The sequence below is a fragment of the Halichoerus grypus genome, chromosome 11 (genome assembly GCF_964656455.1).
Source record: "Halichoerus grypus chromosome 11, mHalGry1.hap1.1, whole genome shotgun sequence".
Taxonomy (NCBI): Eukaryota; Metazoa; Chordata; class Mammalia; order Carnivora; family Phocidae; genus Halichoerus; species Halichoerus grypus.
This window is the reverse complement of record NC_135722.1, coordinates 73,813,130-73,826,064: the sequence shown is the minus strand read 5'-3', so window position 1 is coordinate 73,826,064 and position 12,935 is coordinate 73,813,130. Positions and strand designations below refer to the sequence as shown.

Sequence of the window (12,935 nt, the reverse complement as noted above, 5' to 3'; positions counted from 1 at the left end):
CTGCCCGAAGGCTCTTTTGCATTCTTGGGTTTTTATTCAGACTAGCCGATACCGCCTCCACCAAATTACCTACTTTCTTCTCCCTTCTGCCCTTGGTGAGAGAACTGCGTGCACGTGTGTGTGTCCGCTGGCTTCTGTCTGTCGGTAGCTCTGATCCTCACCCCGCCGGCCATCAGGTGGAAAGCTCCCCCCCGAACCTCTGTGGCCCGTCAGCAGCTGGGGGGTGGGGGGCGGGGGGCGGCTGGAGCCTGTGGGCCTGTGTCTGTCACTGTGTTCAGGTCTGTGTTCCCGGGGAAGGCGCTCAGGTTATCAGCCGGTGCTTAGCGGGTGTCGGGAGGCCCATCCTGCACAAGTCTCCTGGCAGCCTGCCCACCCCCGGCCCCCACTCTGCGGCACACGGGAGTGAAGTGATCACAGGCCCATTATGGCTGACCACCAGGGACGTAAGATGAAGCAGGCGCACTTGAGGAACCACAGAACTGCTGCCCTCAAGCCCGCAGTTTATGTTTCCCTGAACCCAGGCCAGCTTCCCCAGCCTCACGGCGCCGGGCACGAAGCAGTTTAGTCCTTCAAGTGCTTCCTGTTAGGGTAATGGCGCAGCCACCAGAAGGGGTGGTAGACGCCCCGCCACATACACTGTTCGGACATGTTGTTCATTCCTTGGCATGCCTGCTTTCCAAGGACGAGAAAAATGCAGCCATTTTCTCCGAGAGCACCTGCAACTGCCTTTGCTGAAGGCAGGAGAGCCGTGGCACCTGAGAAAAGGTGACCGGCGTGGAAACTAGGCAGGTGGTCTCCCGTGGGGAGCCACCACCGGGGCCTGGCTTCTGTACTCGCCTTGATTGTGTGCGGATGTCCAGTTCGCAGCTGCCTAACACTGTCGCCGGGCCAGGTTGCGCTGTCCTCGGCGGGCATCCCTCCAGCAGCCTGGGACATCAGGTGAAAACAGCAGTGAAGACAGGCAACATCAGAGCAGCCTGGCCCACGGGGACAATTCAGGCCCGATACGGTGCATCCTTGAACCCAGGTCCGAGGCCCAGCACGGGGCGGGCGTGCGGTAATGCTTTTCAGGAATTAGGACAAGTCTGGCTGTAGGAAACAGGCTTTATCCGCTGCCAGGTGAGACGAGCCCAGGAGGGCCTGTGTTCCCTCCCACACACACTCCCTGAGTCCTCGGCCTCCAGAGCAGATGGGCAGGAACCAAGTAGGGACTCTTGAGTCTGCATCCCATCACCTTGTGCTTCTGGGGCATGCCCGGCCACCCGGGGGCGGCTGGGTGGAGTGGGGGAGCACAGTTCTCGAGCCAGCTAGAGCTAGGTGAATCCAGCTGCACTGCTGACTTACTACCTGGAGCCTTCTCGAAGCCCCAGCTCCCTTGTCTGCAAAATGGGATTAAAGCCCACATGAGCTCTGCGTGTTTGTAGATGGCTTTAGTGTGGTAGCCCGACAGAGGGTCTTCAGGAAGTGAGAGCTGCTCGTCTTCTTTGTGGGGGCCCCTGGGAGGCGTCATGGGGTCACAGCGACAGGATGGGAGGGCTTTGGAATTAGGGCTGAGTTCAAATCCTCATTCTGTTCATTCCTTAAATACTTAACGAGTGCCTATGTATGGATTTTACACTGGGGTTGAGACTGCTGGTTCCCTAATAGTATTTGATCTTGGGCAAGTCATCATACTTTTCTGAAGCTCAGTGTCTTCGTGTAAAATGGGGGTAAAGAATACCAATCTTGCAAGACTGTGTTGAGAATGAACTGAGCGTTTAGAAGTGGCAGCTAGCTACTTTATTCTTTCCTGCTATAACTTTTCCTACCGTGCTGTAGAATTTTCTGCTATAACTCTGTGGTTAGTATGGAAGATGAACAGCTCGTTAGACCGTTCGAGCTGTGATAGTGAATCCAGCAGGTGTTTGCTGAGCACCTGTTATGTGAGAGGCGCCATGCCAAGCCAGGGGAATAATTGTACTAGCAAGACACAGTTGCCATCCCCCAGGAGCGCACAGCGCAGTGGGGACGTCGGAGCCCCAGCTGGTCACGGGCCCCTGGTCAGCGCTGTAGGAGGGGCAGACACTGAGTGCTGAGACCGCACCGAGGAGGGAGCCAGGGCTTCAGTCGGGGGAGGCTGCTGCTGGTCACGCACAGGGGCTGGCCGAGGATGAGAGAGGGCGCAACGGGCTGGCAACGGTGCAGGGGGAGGGGGCCTCCTGCAGGGGTGCTCTGTTGGCACGGAGGTGTGCATGTGCAGGGCGGGAGCTCAGGTACCTGGGTGGCTGGGGCTCACGCGGGGTGTGGTACGGCTGGGGAGATCTATTAGGGCTGGCTGTAAATCTGCGGAGCCCTCACCGTTGGGGGTTGAGGCTGAGACGCAGAAAGCTGCTCCGGCTGTGCTGCTCCTTATTGCACGGGGTGGGCACAGCACTGTCCAGGGGCAGGGTAATGTGAGCCATTCATAGAATTACACCTTTTCTAGTAGCCACACTGAAGCAGTAAACGGAAAACAGGTGAAATTAATAGTATTGTCATTTCAACATGAATGAGAATTCATTATGAACTATTATATTTTGATATATTATCAAAGTCTTGTTTCAACATGAATCAGCATAAAAATTTAAGTGACACATTTTACGTTATTTCTTTTCATACTAAGTCTTCAAAGTCTGGTGTGTATTTTACACCCCAGGACAGCCCTGTTTGGACCACAACCAGATTTCTAATACTGGAGCCACGTGGGGCTGGTGGCGACCGCCTGCTACCTTGAGCAGGGAAGGGTTAGGAGTTCTGGAATATGAGACTTGGCAGTGATCTGTGTAATCCTGAATCTTCCCTCAACCCGAACCAACCTTCTCCCATCAGACCCTTGAACCCACCTGCCCACCACCAGATTGGTGACTGGTAGCTTTCAGCAGGCAAGAGAGAAAAAACTGGGGGATTCCATCATCCACAGGTTATACGGCTCAGAAACAAAAACAACATGCAGAATTCCCTGGTGGTTCCTCCCTTTATGTGCATCTCCACGGGACGGACCTCCCTGGAGAGCAGGTTACTCTCTGCCGTTCACTGAGCATCCGGTACGGCCTGTTAATGTACGAGATCCTGCAGATAATACGTCCTTCCTAATTTTTTCAACACCTCTACAAAGCAGGTTTTCTTACCCCATTTTACAGAGGAGGAAAGTCAGGGCATGAGAGATTAAGTAACTTGCCCAAGGCTGTGTGACTGGACATGGCTGAGCTGAGGGTCAGACCTGGTTTCCCACCGTCATTCTTACCTCTGCTGCTGGCTGTTTCTCCGTTAGGGTTCAGCACTCTATGTACATTATGAGCTCTAACCTGGAAAAAATACCCATTAAAAACTCAATAAGCGTGTATCTACACAAGCATGTGTGTGTATACATATATATATAAAACGCTGGAAGGCTATCATCAGAGAAAATCGTGAACTTAAAACGATTCTGTACGAAAGGCTGTGTCCCCACCCCTTGCTGTCTGCCTCCCTGCCGCCTGCCCGCGCACGCTGGGGACCAGTGGGAATGTTGCAGTGCTGACCAGTTGCCGTGGGCTGGCATTGGTGGGGGAGGGGGCAGAGCAGGCGGAGTTTCATTAGAATTGGGTGGGACTCAAGCGTTTGTGAAGTCTTCCGTTTCCCGGGGTCGGGGGGCTGGAGGCAGGGGGACCAGGTGGCAGTTACAGTTGTAAGGCTAGAGCTGTGTTAGTGGTTTCTCCTTCGTGCCCGCGCGGCTTGCTGGGAAGAAGTCAGACCGCACAGTGTGAGCTCCGTCTTCGGTTTCCTCTCTGTGAGGGGCTGGTAAGCAACGATGTGGCCCCAAAGTGGGGAGTGGGTAAGGGAGATGGGGGGTGAGGAGGCACAGTGGGCGGCGACTGTTCAGGCTTCGGAGTCAGACAGATGCGGTTGACCTTGGGCTCGGCTACTCCCTGATTTTGTGACAGAGGCAGGGCTTTGGACTCCTTGTGGCTGAAACTGGAGCAGTTATTGTAGCCAGGGCTCTTTTCCCTGGAAGCTAGCTCAGGGTAGAAGAGGTACCAACCCCAGAAGACAGAAACATGTCAGTGTCCTGGACGGACCAGAGCCTTGTAGCGCCGGCTGTATAGGGATTCCCCCAGAAGGACAGGGGAGCGGTTCCCTCTGCCCGTCTGCTCTCCCCCACCCGGCTTTCCCTGGTGTCTTCCGCACGTGGCGTCAGGTGGCTCCCCACGTGGCTACATCTGTGTGATTGTCCAACTTCAGTGTCCCTTAATGTTTCTTAGCATAGATTTCTGAAATAGAGGCCTGTGGACCCAGCTCAATTTTTTGAGGCAAGCCACACATTTCAGAGGTTCTGGCCAAGCCTGGATGAGCCAGCCGTGGCCCCGCAGGCCACCTCGCCTGGTCCGGTGAGCGGAGGCCAGAGCGTGTGTGGCAAGGTGGTCCTGATGGTCCAGAAGGAGGCAAGGCCTGGATATGAAGCATGTACCCCAGAAGGGCTGATGTGTCCCTGCTGAGTTTGCTTTTCTATCCTCCAGGATGGTCATTTCATGCCTGCTCTTTCCTCCAGCCTACCTCCCAACTCCTCAGACTTCTCCCGTTTCACGCAGAAAGTCCAAGCCTCTCATTCCTACCACACAGTACGGACCTGTCTCCTCCTGTCCCGCCTTCTTCTCCTGCCGCCCGTTGGATTCGAGGTTGTGCCTTTGCGTCTCTCCAGGGCAAAGCGGCCCTTCTGGGCCCTCCGCTTGCTCCCCCAGATGTCCCCACGTTTTCAGCGTCAGTTCCTGTCCCGGCTGCGCAAGGGCTTCCCGCGCGACCTCAGACCATGGCCGGGCCGGTGCTGGTCAGGGTGCCGGCCTGGAGCCGTGTATCACGAGTCCTCCGGGGATTCGGGAGCTTGCGCCAGGATGCCGGGCAGCTGTGCACGACGCCTCAGTCCCGCTGACTGTTCTTCATGGCAGAACATTGTAGGCGAGGGAAGCGGAGTGTTCACTTGCCTTCTAGCGCAGGCTTCTCTCAGAGAAGCAAGAGTTTGTGGACGACGCTGTAGTCGCCCTAGTCGGAACCCTCCCCTCTCGCTCCGCCGAGGTCCCTCATGTCCGACCTTCACGTTGCCAACACCAGCAGAGGCTCTCAGGAGTGTTGGGAAGCAGTGCCCTTCTTGACTCTCGTGGTCGCCAGGACTTTCTGTTCTGCTTCTCCCCTTCACTTGCCTCTTCTCCGCAAGCTTCTTCGCTTGCTCGTCCCCTGCCCACCCTCCGACCGTCCGGTGCTGCGGGGGCCCAGCCGAGCCCGTTTCTCCATCTGCCTTGCCTTCCGTGAGCTCACCTTGTCCAAGAGGTGATGACTTCCAAATATAGATCTGCAGCCCCAACCGAGCTCCTGACTCGTTGCTCCAGCCGCCTCCTTGATATTTCCATGGCTATGTCCAATAGGCATCCTTGCCCATGGATCGGTGTGAGCCAAGCACTTACTGTTCTTTCTCAAGTCTGCCCCTTCTCCCTCAGCTCATGAGGCAGGGTCACCACCCAGCCAGCTGCTCAAGCTCCCAACTTTAGGTTCGCCTCCTGTGATTTCTGTCAGCTGTGCCCCCAAAGTATGGCCCGACTGTACCCTCCTCCGGGTCACCACTCCCTCTCCCAGACGGAACCATCCCCCTCGCACCCCGGCCTGCTCCAGGAGCCTCCTTTTTCATTCCCCCATGCCCTGCTGTCCACGGGCCAGCTCGAGGGAGCTTTTGAAAGCCTGTGCCTCCCTGTGTGAAGGCCTTCAGGACCTTGTGCTGCTCTTGGAATAAAAACGTGGCTCCTTACTGTGGCCTGTGAGCCCCCGGATGACCTGGCCTCTGCCCTCTCCAGGTCCATCCCACACTCTCCTCCTGGTTCCTTCCACTCCTGCTGTTCTATCCCACTTTTGTCCCCCCTGGCCCCCTTCCTTCTCCTCCGGTGTCATCTCAGAGATGCTGTCCCTGATTCTTGGGCCCCGGGGAAAGCGTGGGGCTGTGGCTTGAGGCCCACGGCATAGGTGAGTGAAAGCAGGAAGGCTGCCCACTGTAGCTTAGTGGAGGGCCCAGAAGTCAGGCCTGCGTGTGCGTCCTTCACGTCCTGACCAGACCTGTACTGTCCCCAGCAACTTGAGGCTTTTTTCCTAAGCCTCCAGGAACTTCTGAATGCATCTCGCAGACGTCAAGAGCTGGCACCACGGAGGCTGCTGCCCCTGAGAGCTAAGGTGGGGGTGCAGACAGCCGCTGAAGGAGCAGGCCCAAAGTCAGGGCCCGCGCTGTGAGCCAGAGCTTCCGGGGCCCTCGCCACCCCGCGCTCCGGGGCTGCCTGCCCGTGCCCGGCCCCGTGAGGGGTCCTGCGAGCAGCAACAGCGGCCCCTCCATTTTTCATAGACCGACAGGCCATTAACTCCATGGGGTAAGAGCTGCAGATCAGAGGGCGGCTAATGCTTGTGTCTTTTTAAACAGTTTTGTGAGGCCGTGTCGGGGACGGAGGGAGTGTGGTTGCAGAGCCGGCAGGGGATGCTGCCCCTGCTGATGCTGTTTACGGACTGCGTGACCCGTGGCAGCACAGTTCTTCTCCTGCTCCTTGGTCTCCTCACCTCTCAAACGGGGATATTAAGCCTGTTCCATCCAACAGCTAAGAGGCACTGAGTGCCTTCTCCAGGTTCTCGTCTCGTCCTCAGCACGTCCGCTGAGGGGCACGCCGCTGTGCTTAGCCCCTCCCAGGGGGTAGCCGGGGCGTAGAGAAGCTCAGGGAGGCCGCCCGGGGTGGGGGGCAGGTGAGCTGTGGGGAGAGGAAGCTGGCTCCGCCTGGCTCGCAGCCTGTCCTGCGCCCCCATGGGCGGCCAGAGCACCGTGGACGTGGGCCCTTTCCAGTGCTCACGGTCGGCCTCTGCGACAGAAGCTGCTCAGATTGTTCAGCTGATGACAGTGGGGCCCGGTGAGGCGAAGGGACCTGCCCGCAGCCGTTCAGCCGGTCAGTGGGATGTCCTGGGTTTGACCCCAGGTCCGTCTGAGTGTTCTGGGAAAGACTCGGAAAGGAGAACTGGTAAAGCAGGGATTCCTACACTTGTCAGGTGGCAAGAGAGTACTAGTGAGTATTTTTAAAAGCCTAATGGAAATTGTACACTTGCCAAAATAGGGCTGCCCTGAACTTTAATATTTGCCTTTGGCTGGCCTTATGCCATCCCAGTGCACGAAAATTGGTCATCTTGCACCATAAGAAACTCTACCCGATGTGGCTAATACAGACAAAAATCCCGGGTCCACATGTGATGAGAGGACTGGTAGGAGATGAACATCCCTCTGCCAACAGTTAGGTCTCATACAAGACCTCTTCTGTCTCAGAAGCCCCTTTCCAGATTCTGCCATTTAACATGGTCACTTAGGTGTAAATGCCATCTTCCTCATCAGCGTGGTGACAGGCCACCCACTGCCCTGGGACAAAACTGCACACACAAGATCGTGTTACAAAAGTCCCTTTGTTTGAAGAGTACTGCCCCCCTGCCTCCGAGAGCATCTAACTCCACGCTAGTCCCGGGATACTGTGATGGACAGATGTCTTCTTTGTCCAGTACCCAGCCGCCACCTCTTGGCCGTGTTTAGAAAACACTCCGCCTACTGTAGAGACTCAGAGGCTGGTCTGGGGGCATCCCGAGTCTGATGCACACGGGAGCTGGTGGCGCAGAGAAGCCAGGCGTTCGGCAGTTCATCCCGGATAGTGACCGCGGCGGCACCAGGGACAGCGGTGGTGGCCTCAGCACCTCGTGCTCCAGTGGCAGGGTCCAGGTGGTGACATGGTGTGAGTTGGCCTCTGGTTATGGCCGCACCGGCTCCCTTGTCCTGCTCATTTCCTGAGCCTGGTCCTCTGGCCGTTCTGGGGACCCTGAGAGGCGCCAGACGCCTTCTCAATCTCATTGTCAGCCAAAGAGCTAAGAATCCGACTTGTCTGGAGCTGTTGCTCCAGACGAGGTTTTGTAACAGGTTTGTAATTCATTCCCAGGCCCCTGACAGCACGGCTTCACCACCTGAGCACCTCCTCAGGGCACAGAATGTACCAGAATCCTAGTTTGAGTGGGCGGCCGGACCGCAGGCTCAGCCAGTCTCTGTTGTCTGTCTGACCCAGATCTCCACTCTGCTGCAACCCACGGGGCACCCCCGGACCATGGGCACCGTGAGGGTGGGACGGAGTGCGCCACCTCGTCCCCAGCTCCTCGAGCAGTGCCCGGCACACGGGAGGTGCTCAGGAAGGTGTGACGGATGGGTGAACCAGTGCCGAGACGGAGAAGCCTGTGCCTTCGGGCTCTCTCTAGCCGCAGGGAGGCTGAGCTGGCCTGTGATCAGGCCCAGGGCTTGGGCAAGATGGAGTCACGTGCCTGGAGTCCGCAGGTGGCCTGCAGCTGGCCACTGAAGCCTGGCTGGGGAGGCTGCGGCACTCAGAACAGTGAGGGGAGCAGGTGCCCCTCTCCTCTGAGTGGAGACCACGTGCTTTCCAGGCCTTCCATGTCACACGTGCACAGAGACCCTAAGTGAGCAGGCTGGAGACCTACTCCCCATTCGCCGAGGGCCCTGGAGCCCCAGGGTACATCCCACTCACCCCCACACCCGCTAGATAGAGGGGCTGACATCTGTCGCATGGGCCCTACTGTTCCTCCCCCCCTCCCCGTCTTCTGAGCTGTAGGTTAGCAGTTGCCTTTCACTTTATAGTTTCTTTTCCCTTTCCCCCCGTTCATTTTTAATCATCGTTCTCTCCCCAGGAGGTTCGGCACCTTGACCAGAGGAGTGTGGCCCTTCCTTCCAAACCCCCTCCAGACGTACCCTCCCAGCATTACTCGGGGAAGATGCGGCAGCTCAAAGGCAAGCCCAAGAAGGAGACGTCCAAGGACAAGAAGGAGCGCAAGCAGGCCATGCAGGAGGCCCGGCAGCAGATCACCACGGTGGTGCTGCCCACGCTGGCCGTGGTCGTGCTCCTGATCGTGGTGTACGTGTACGTGGCCACGCGCCCCGCCGTCACCGAGTGAGCGCAGGGGGCAGACTCCCCCAGCAGGGAGCCGAAGCCCGGGAGGGGGAAAGCGAAAGAAAAATGGCTTTCGTATTCAGAGATTTTTCCTGATGCTGAGCTCTAAGCTGGAGCACCCTGTCTTCTCTGGTCTTTGACTTGATTAAAGTTTCTCCAATTTCCCTGGGAGGGAATAGGGAACGTTTTATCAGTGAATGTGCCATACACTTTATGGTCCACTTCATGTGCCTTTCAGACTTCAAAGCAGTGTGTGTGTGTGTTTCTTTTTCACTCCTGAAATCGATAATGTAGCTCCACCTGGTGAGAGGAGGAATCTTCTGGGTCATGAATCAGTTGGAATCAGTGCTCACCCCATCCCCATTGTTTAGAACATGACTCTTTGCCTACATGTGGTTCACGATTTCCAAAGGGACTGTATTTCTTCTCTGTGCTTAATGTGATTTGAAATATGTTGACTCAAAAGTGAAATATTTATTTTTTGAATAAAGGAGATAATAGCCTTAAACTGGGTGTTTATCTTGCTTTGCCAGGAGGTGGCCTTGCTCTGAGGGAAGCGCAAGGAGGTGCTGGGCACCCTCTCCAGGAGGCCGTGTCCCTCTTCTCTCCCTGCAACCCCCCCCCCCCCACCAACCTTCTCTACCTCCTCTCCGCTCCCTGCTTGAATCACTTCCAGGATGGCTTCTGCTTTTTGTCTGGATCGGTTGAAGATTGAGAGACTCTTGAGAGGGGGAAGACAGGGTGCACTAATTGGTCTGTTTGAGCGAAGGAAGAGTTCTAATTGGAATATGACTACAAGTGCTTTTTACACCAGTTAGAAACAGCAACGGGGAAGTGGTCCTGGAGGGAAAGGTCAGGCTCGGTTCTGTTCCCGCTGAAAGGATGCAAATTGTTTGCAGTCCAGCTGAGTTTTTGATGCAAATTGGCCCTGCCAGAAAGGTTCTGCATTGTATTCTGAGGGCATTGTGAGCCCGGCCCTGGTTCCCGAGGGAGTGACCCCTTTTTGGAAGTCAGATTCATGATGACTATTGTCAGGGTGTTGGTCCGCCCATCATTGCTGATTACAGAGAGGTTTGTGGGGAGAGAAGTGCTTTTCTAATCACGGTGGCTACATGACTTGCTCACTGATGGCTCAGGCGGTTACTGGGGCCATGGGGCCTCTTGGAGCGAGTTCCTCAGGAAGACGAAGCAGCTGTTGGAAGGAAGGACCCCAACTGATGCCCTGCATTCCTGGGCCTCAGCGGGGCTGACAGAGCTCCGTGGGCCCCTCTGTGAGAGCTGGTCTCAGAGGGAGATGCTGCGTGGCCTTGGGCCCACTCAGGTGCCCGTGGCCCTGGGGAAGAGATTTACTAAAATATTTATCAAACGCAGAGGCTGCTAGCCTATAATGTTTCTTAAGTTTCTATTTTTCTCTCCCTTGTTCGGTTCTCTTCCGAGCCCCAGTGTTTGTGGTCTGGGAAAGGCTGAAGGCCATGGCCTCAGGGACCTGCTCATTCAGGTGCAGAGCAAAGAGGAGGCATTCGTGTTCTTCACAGCGGCCGCAGGGCCACTGAGATGCGGAGCTATGCCCCCTTCTGTCCCAAGAGTGGCTGTTGAGGCTGGTGCAAGGAATGCCCATCCACTCCGCTAGAAAGAGCCCGGGCCATGTGTCGCGTGATCGCCTGGTCTGTGTTTAGTTCCCAGCCTACGCTCAGAACAGTGGAAGCCCACCGAGTCTCGGTTTCCCTGTCCGTAAATAACTGGTCAAGTCACTTCTCGGGAAGTGGGCCATCTAGTAGAAAACGGGGCTGATCGAGCAAACCTGGGTCTTTATGCAGGTTTTGCTGCCGGAACCCCTCTTGAGTCCACTTCCTCACATGAAAGTGGAGGTTATCTTGCCTCATAGGGTTGATGGGAGGAATCAATTGCAACAGTAAATTTGTAAAGCCAGGTCCGGCTCCTGGGACATAGTGGCTACTCTATGAATAGTAATGGTAGCTCAGCATTTTACACATATTAACTCACATATTTCTCATACAGCCCTAGGAGGTAGGTACTGTTAGTACGCAGTTGTACAGATGAGTAAACTGAGGCAGGCCAAGAAACTTGTCAGTATCTGATAACAAGTAAGTGGAGAAGCCCAGGTTTGTTTGTTTTTATTTTTATACTTTTGTTATGGGCCATTTCAAGCATATATAAAAATAGAATAATACGACATACCTCATGGAGCTATTGACCAGTTTCTGCAAGCCAGCACACGGCCACTCTTGTTCATCCATCTCTGCTGCCCCCACCCCCAGCCATCCTCCCGTGCACACACACATTGGGTCGTTTTGCAGCAAGACAGCACGTGAGATTAAGGTTCAGACAGTCTGGCTCCAGCATCCATGCTCTTCATCATTAAGATCTATTATCTCTTAATAAATACTGATTTCCTTCTCACCACTCTCGCCATCTAAAGAAGCCTTTCCTGCCCAGGTATGTGTGACCAGTCCTTACTGGACAGTGGTCATGAACTGCCTCGGACGCCATCTTAGGCCGTGAGTTCGGCTTTGTCCACTTGGTATCTAATAGCCCGCTCAGTCTCTCACGTGTTGCTCGCTGGGCCAGGACCCTCAACCCCGTAGCAATCCAGGAGAAATATCTGTTTTGTGGGTTCCTTATTACAACATCTTGGCATTCTTGCCTAGGACATTTGGGGTATGGTGTGAGAAGAGCATGTGCTCTGGGAACTCATAACTCAGCCACTTTCTAGTCAGATAACCTCAGTCAGGTCCCATAACCTGAGCTGCAGTTAACCCACATAGATCAAGTAAGGTTCATTTTACTATGTGGAGGCTGTTGGGAGGATAAATAGGAAAAAGGCATGACATCGCTCCTGAAACGTTGTAGATGCTCAGTAAGTGGCCATTCCTTTCCTTCTTGTCAAACTTCACAGAACGTACATCAAGGCCTGCCTCCCAAGGCTCTCCTTGCCGGGCCGACACAACACCATCCACTGTGTAACAGATCCTTTAGGTGCTCCTGGCTCTTATTTTCACTCACTGTTTTCCTCTTTGTTGTCTGTCAGGGGGCCTAGTGAATTTGATCTGGATTTTCAAGAGAAGGCAATTACCAGACAGGCTTGGTAAAAGCAGGCTGAAAATGGACTTTTAAAAAAGTTAACACAACTTTGATGTGAACCACCTCCTGGCCAGGAGGAGATGCCAATTTACTGCGGGTAGAATTTAACAATTCCCAGGGTAAATAGTACTCCCATGTGGGTGCCCCGGTAATGATTTGAGACACCAGCTTTCACATTATTCCAAGTTATTCAGCAGCTTCAAGGCAAAACTGAATGATTTATTAGGAGTTTCATAGAAAGTCATGCTGGGGTTTGAAGAGCAAATTCCCAAAGAGGAATTGGGTTTAGAAACAGGAATAGAAACCATTGTCATTGGTTTAAAAGGTGTCACTTGATGTGTTTTAAAAAATCATGATGCGAAGATGTATTTGTGTTTCTCCTGGTTCTGAAGCTACCAGCTTTCGTTCCTTGCCTGACAGTTCAAACAGAGCGGCCCACACCTTTCCTCCATGCCTCCTTCATGAGGAAATAGGATGTGTGCTATCAGACTCACCTGTACTTTGGAGATGGGGACACCTGCCTCAGGGTTGTTAGGAAGATGGAAGGGATGATCGTCCTTCCCTTTCCCCCCCAAAGGATCTCACATCATTATTTACCTGTTGGAGGTAGAAAAAGAAGGAAATCTCTTGGAACTGTGGCTCTTAGATTTCTTTTTGGAAGTCTACCATCATATTATATGTGCGTGTATGTATTTGTGTGTGTGTGTATTCCTTTATAGCCCTGTATAGAAAATGTCCCATGTGGTCTGTCCTCCTAAAGATGTCTGCCTTACTTTTTTTTTTCCAATGAGATTTATTTTTTTTTATTATGTTAATCACCATACATTACATCAT

At 54.4% G+C, this 12,935-nt stretch overlaps 1 protein-coding gene across 6 annotated transcripts in view; it reads left to right on the top strand.

Annotated features, from left to right (window-relative positions):
• Positions 1-9,507, top strand: part of SMCO4 (single-pass membrane protein with coiled-coil domains 4) — a 71,074-nt gene extending 61,567 nt beyond the window's left edge. For all 6 annotated transcript variants that reach the window (XM_036121590.2, XM_078058688.1, XM_078058689.1 and 3 more), the window contains one exon: positions 8,740-9,507. In XM_036121590.2, coding sequence (XP_035977483.1) covers positions 8,824-9,003 — 180 coding nt within the window. In that variant the 5' untranslated portion in view covers positions 8,740-8,823 and the 3' untranslated portion in view covers positions 9,004-9,507. The remainder of the gene's footprint in view (positions 1-8,739) is intronic.
• Positions 9,508-12,935: the final 3,428 nt, after the last annotated feature.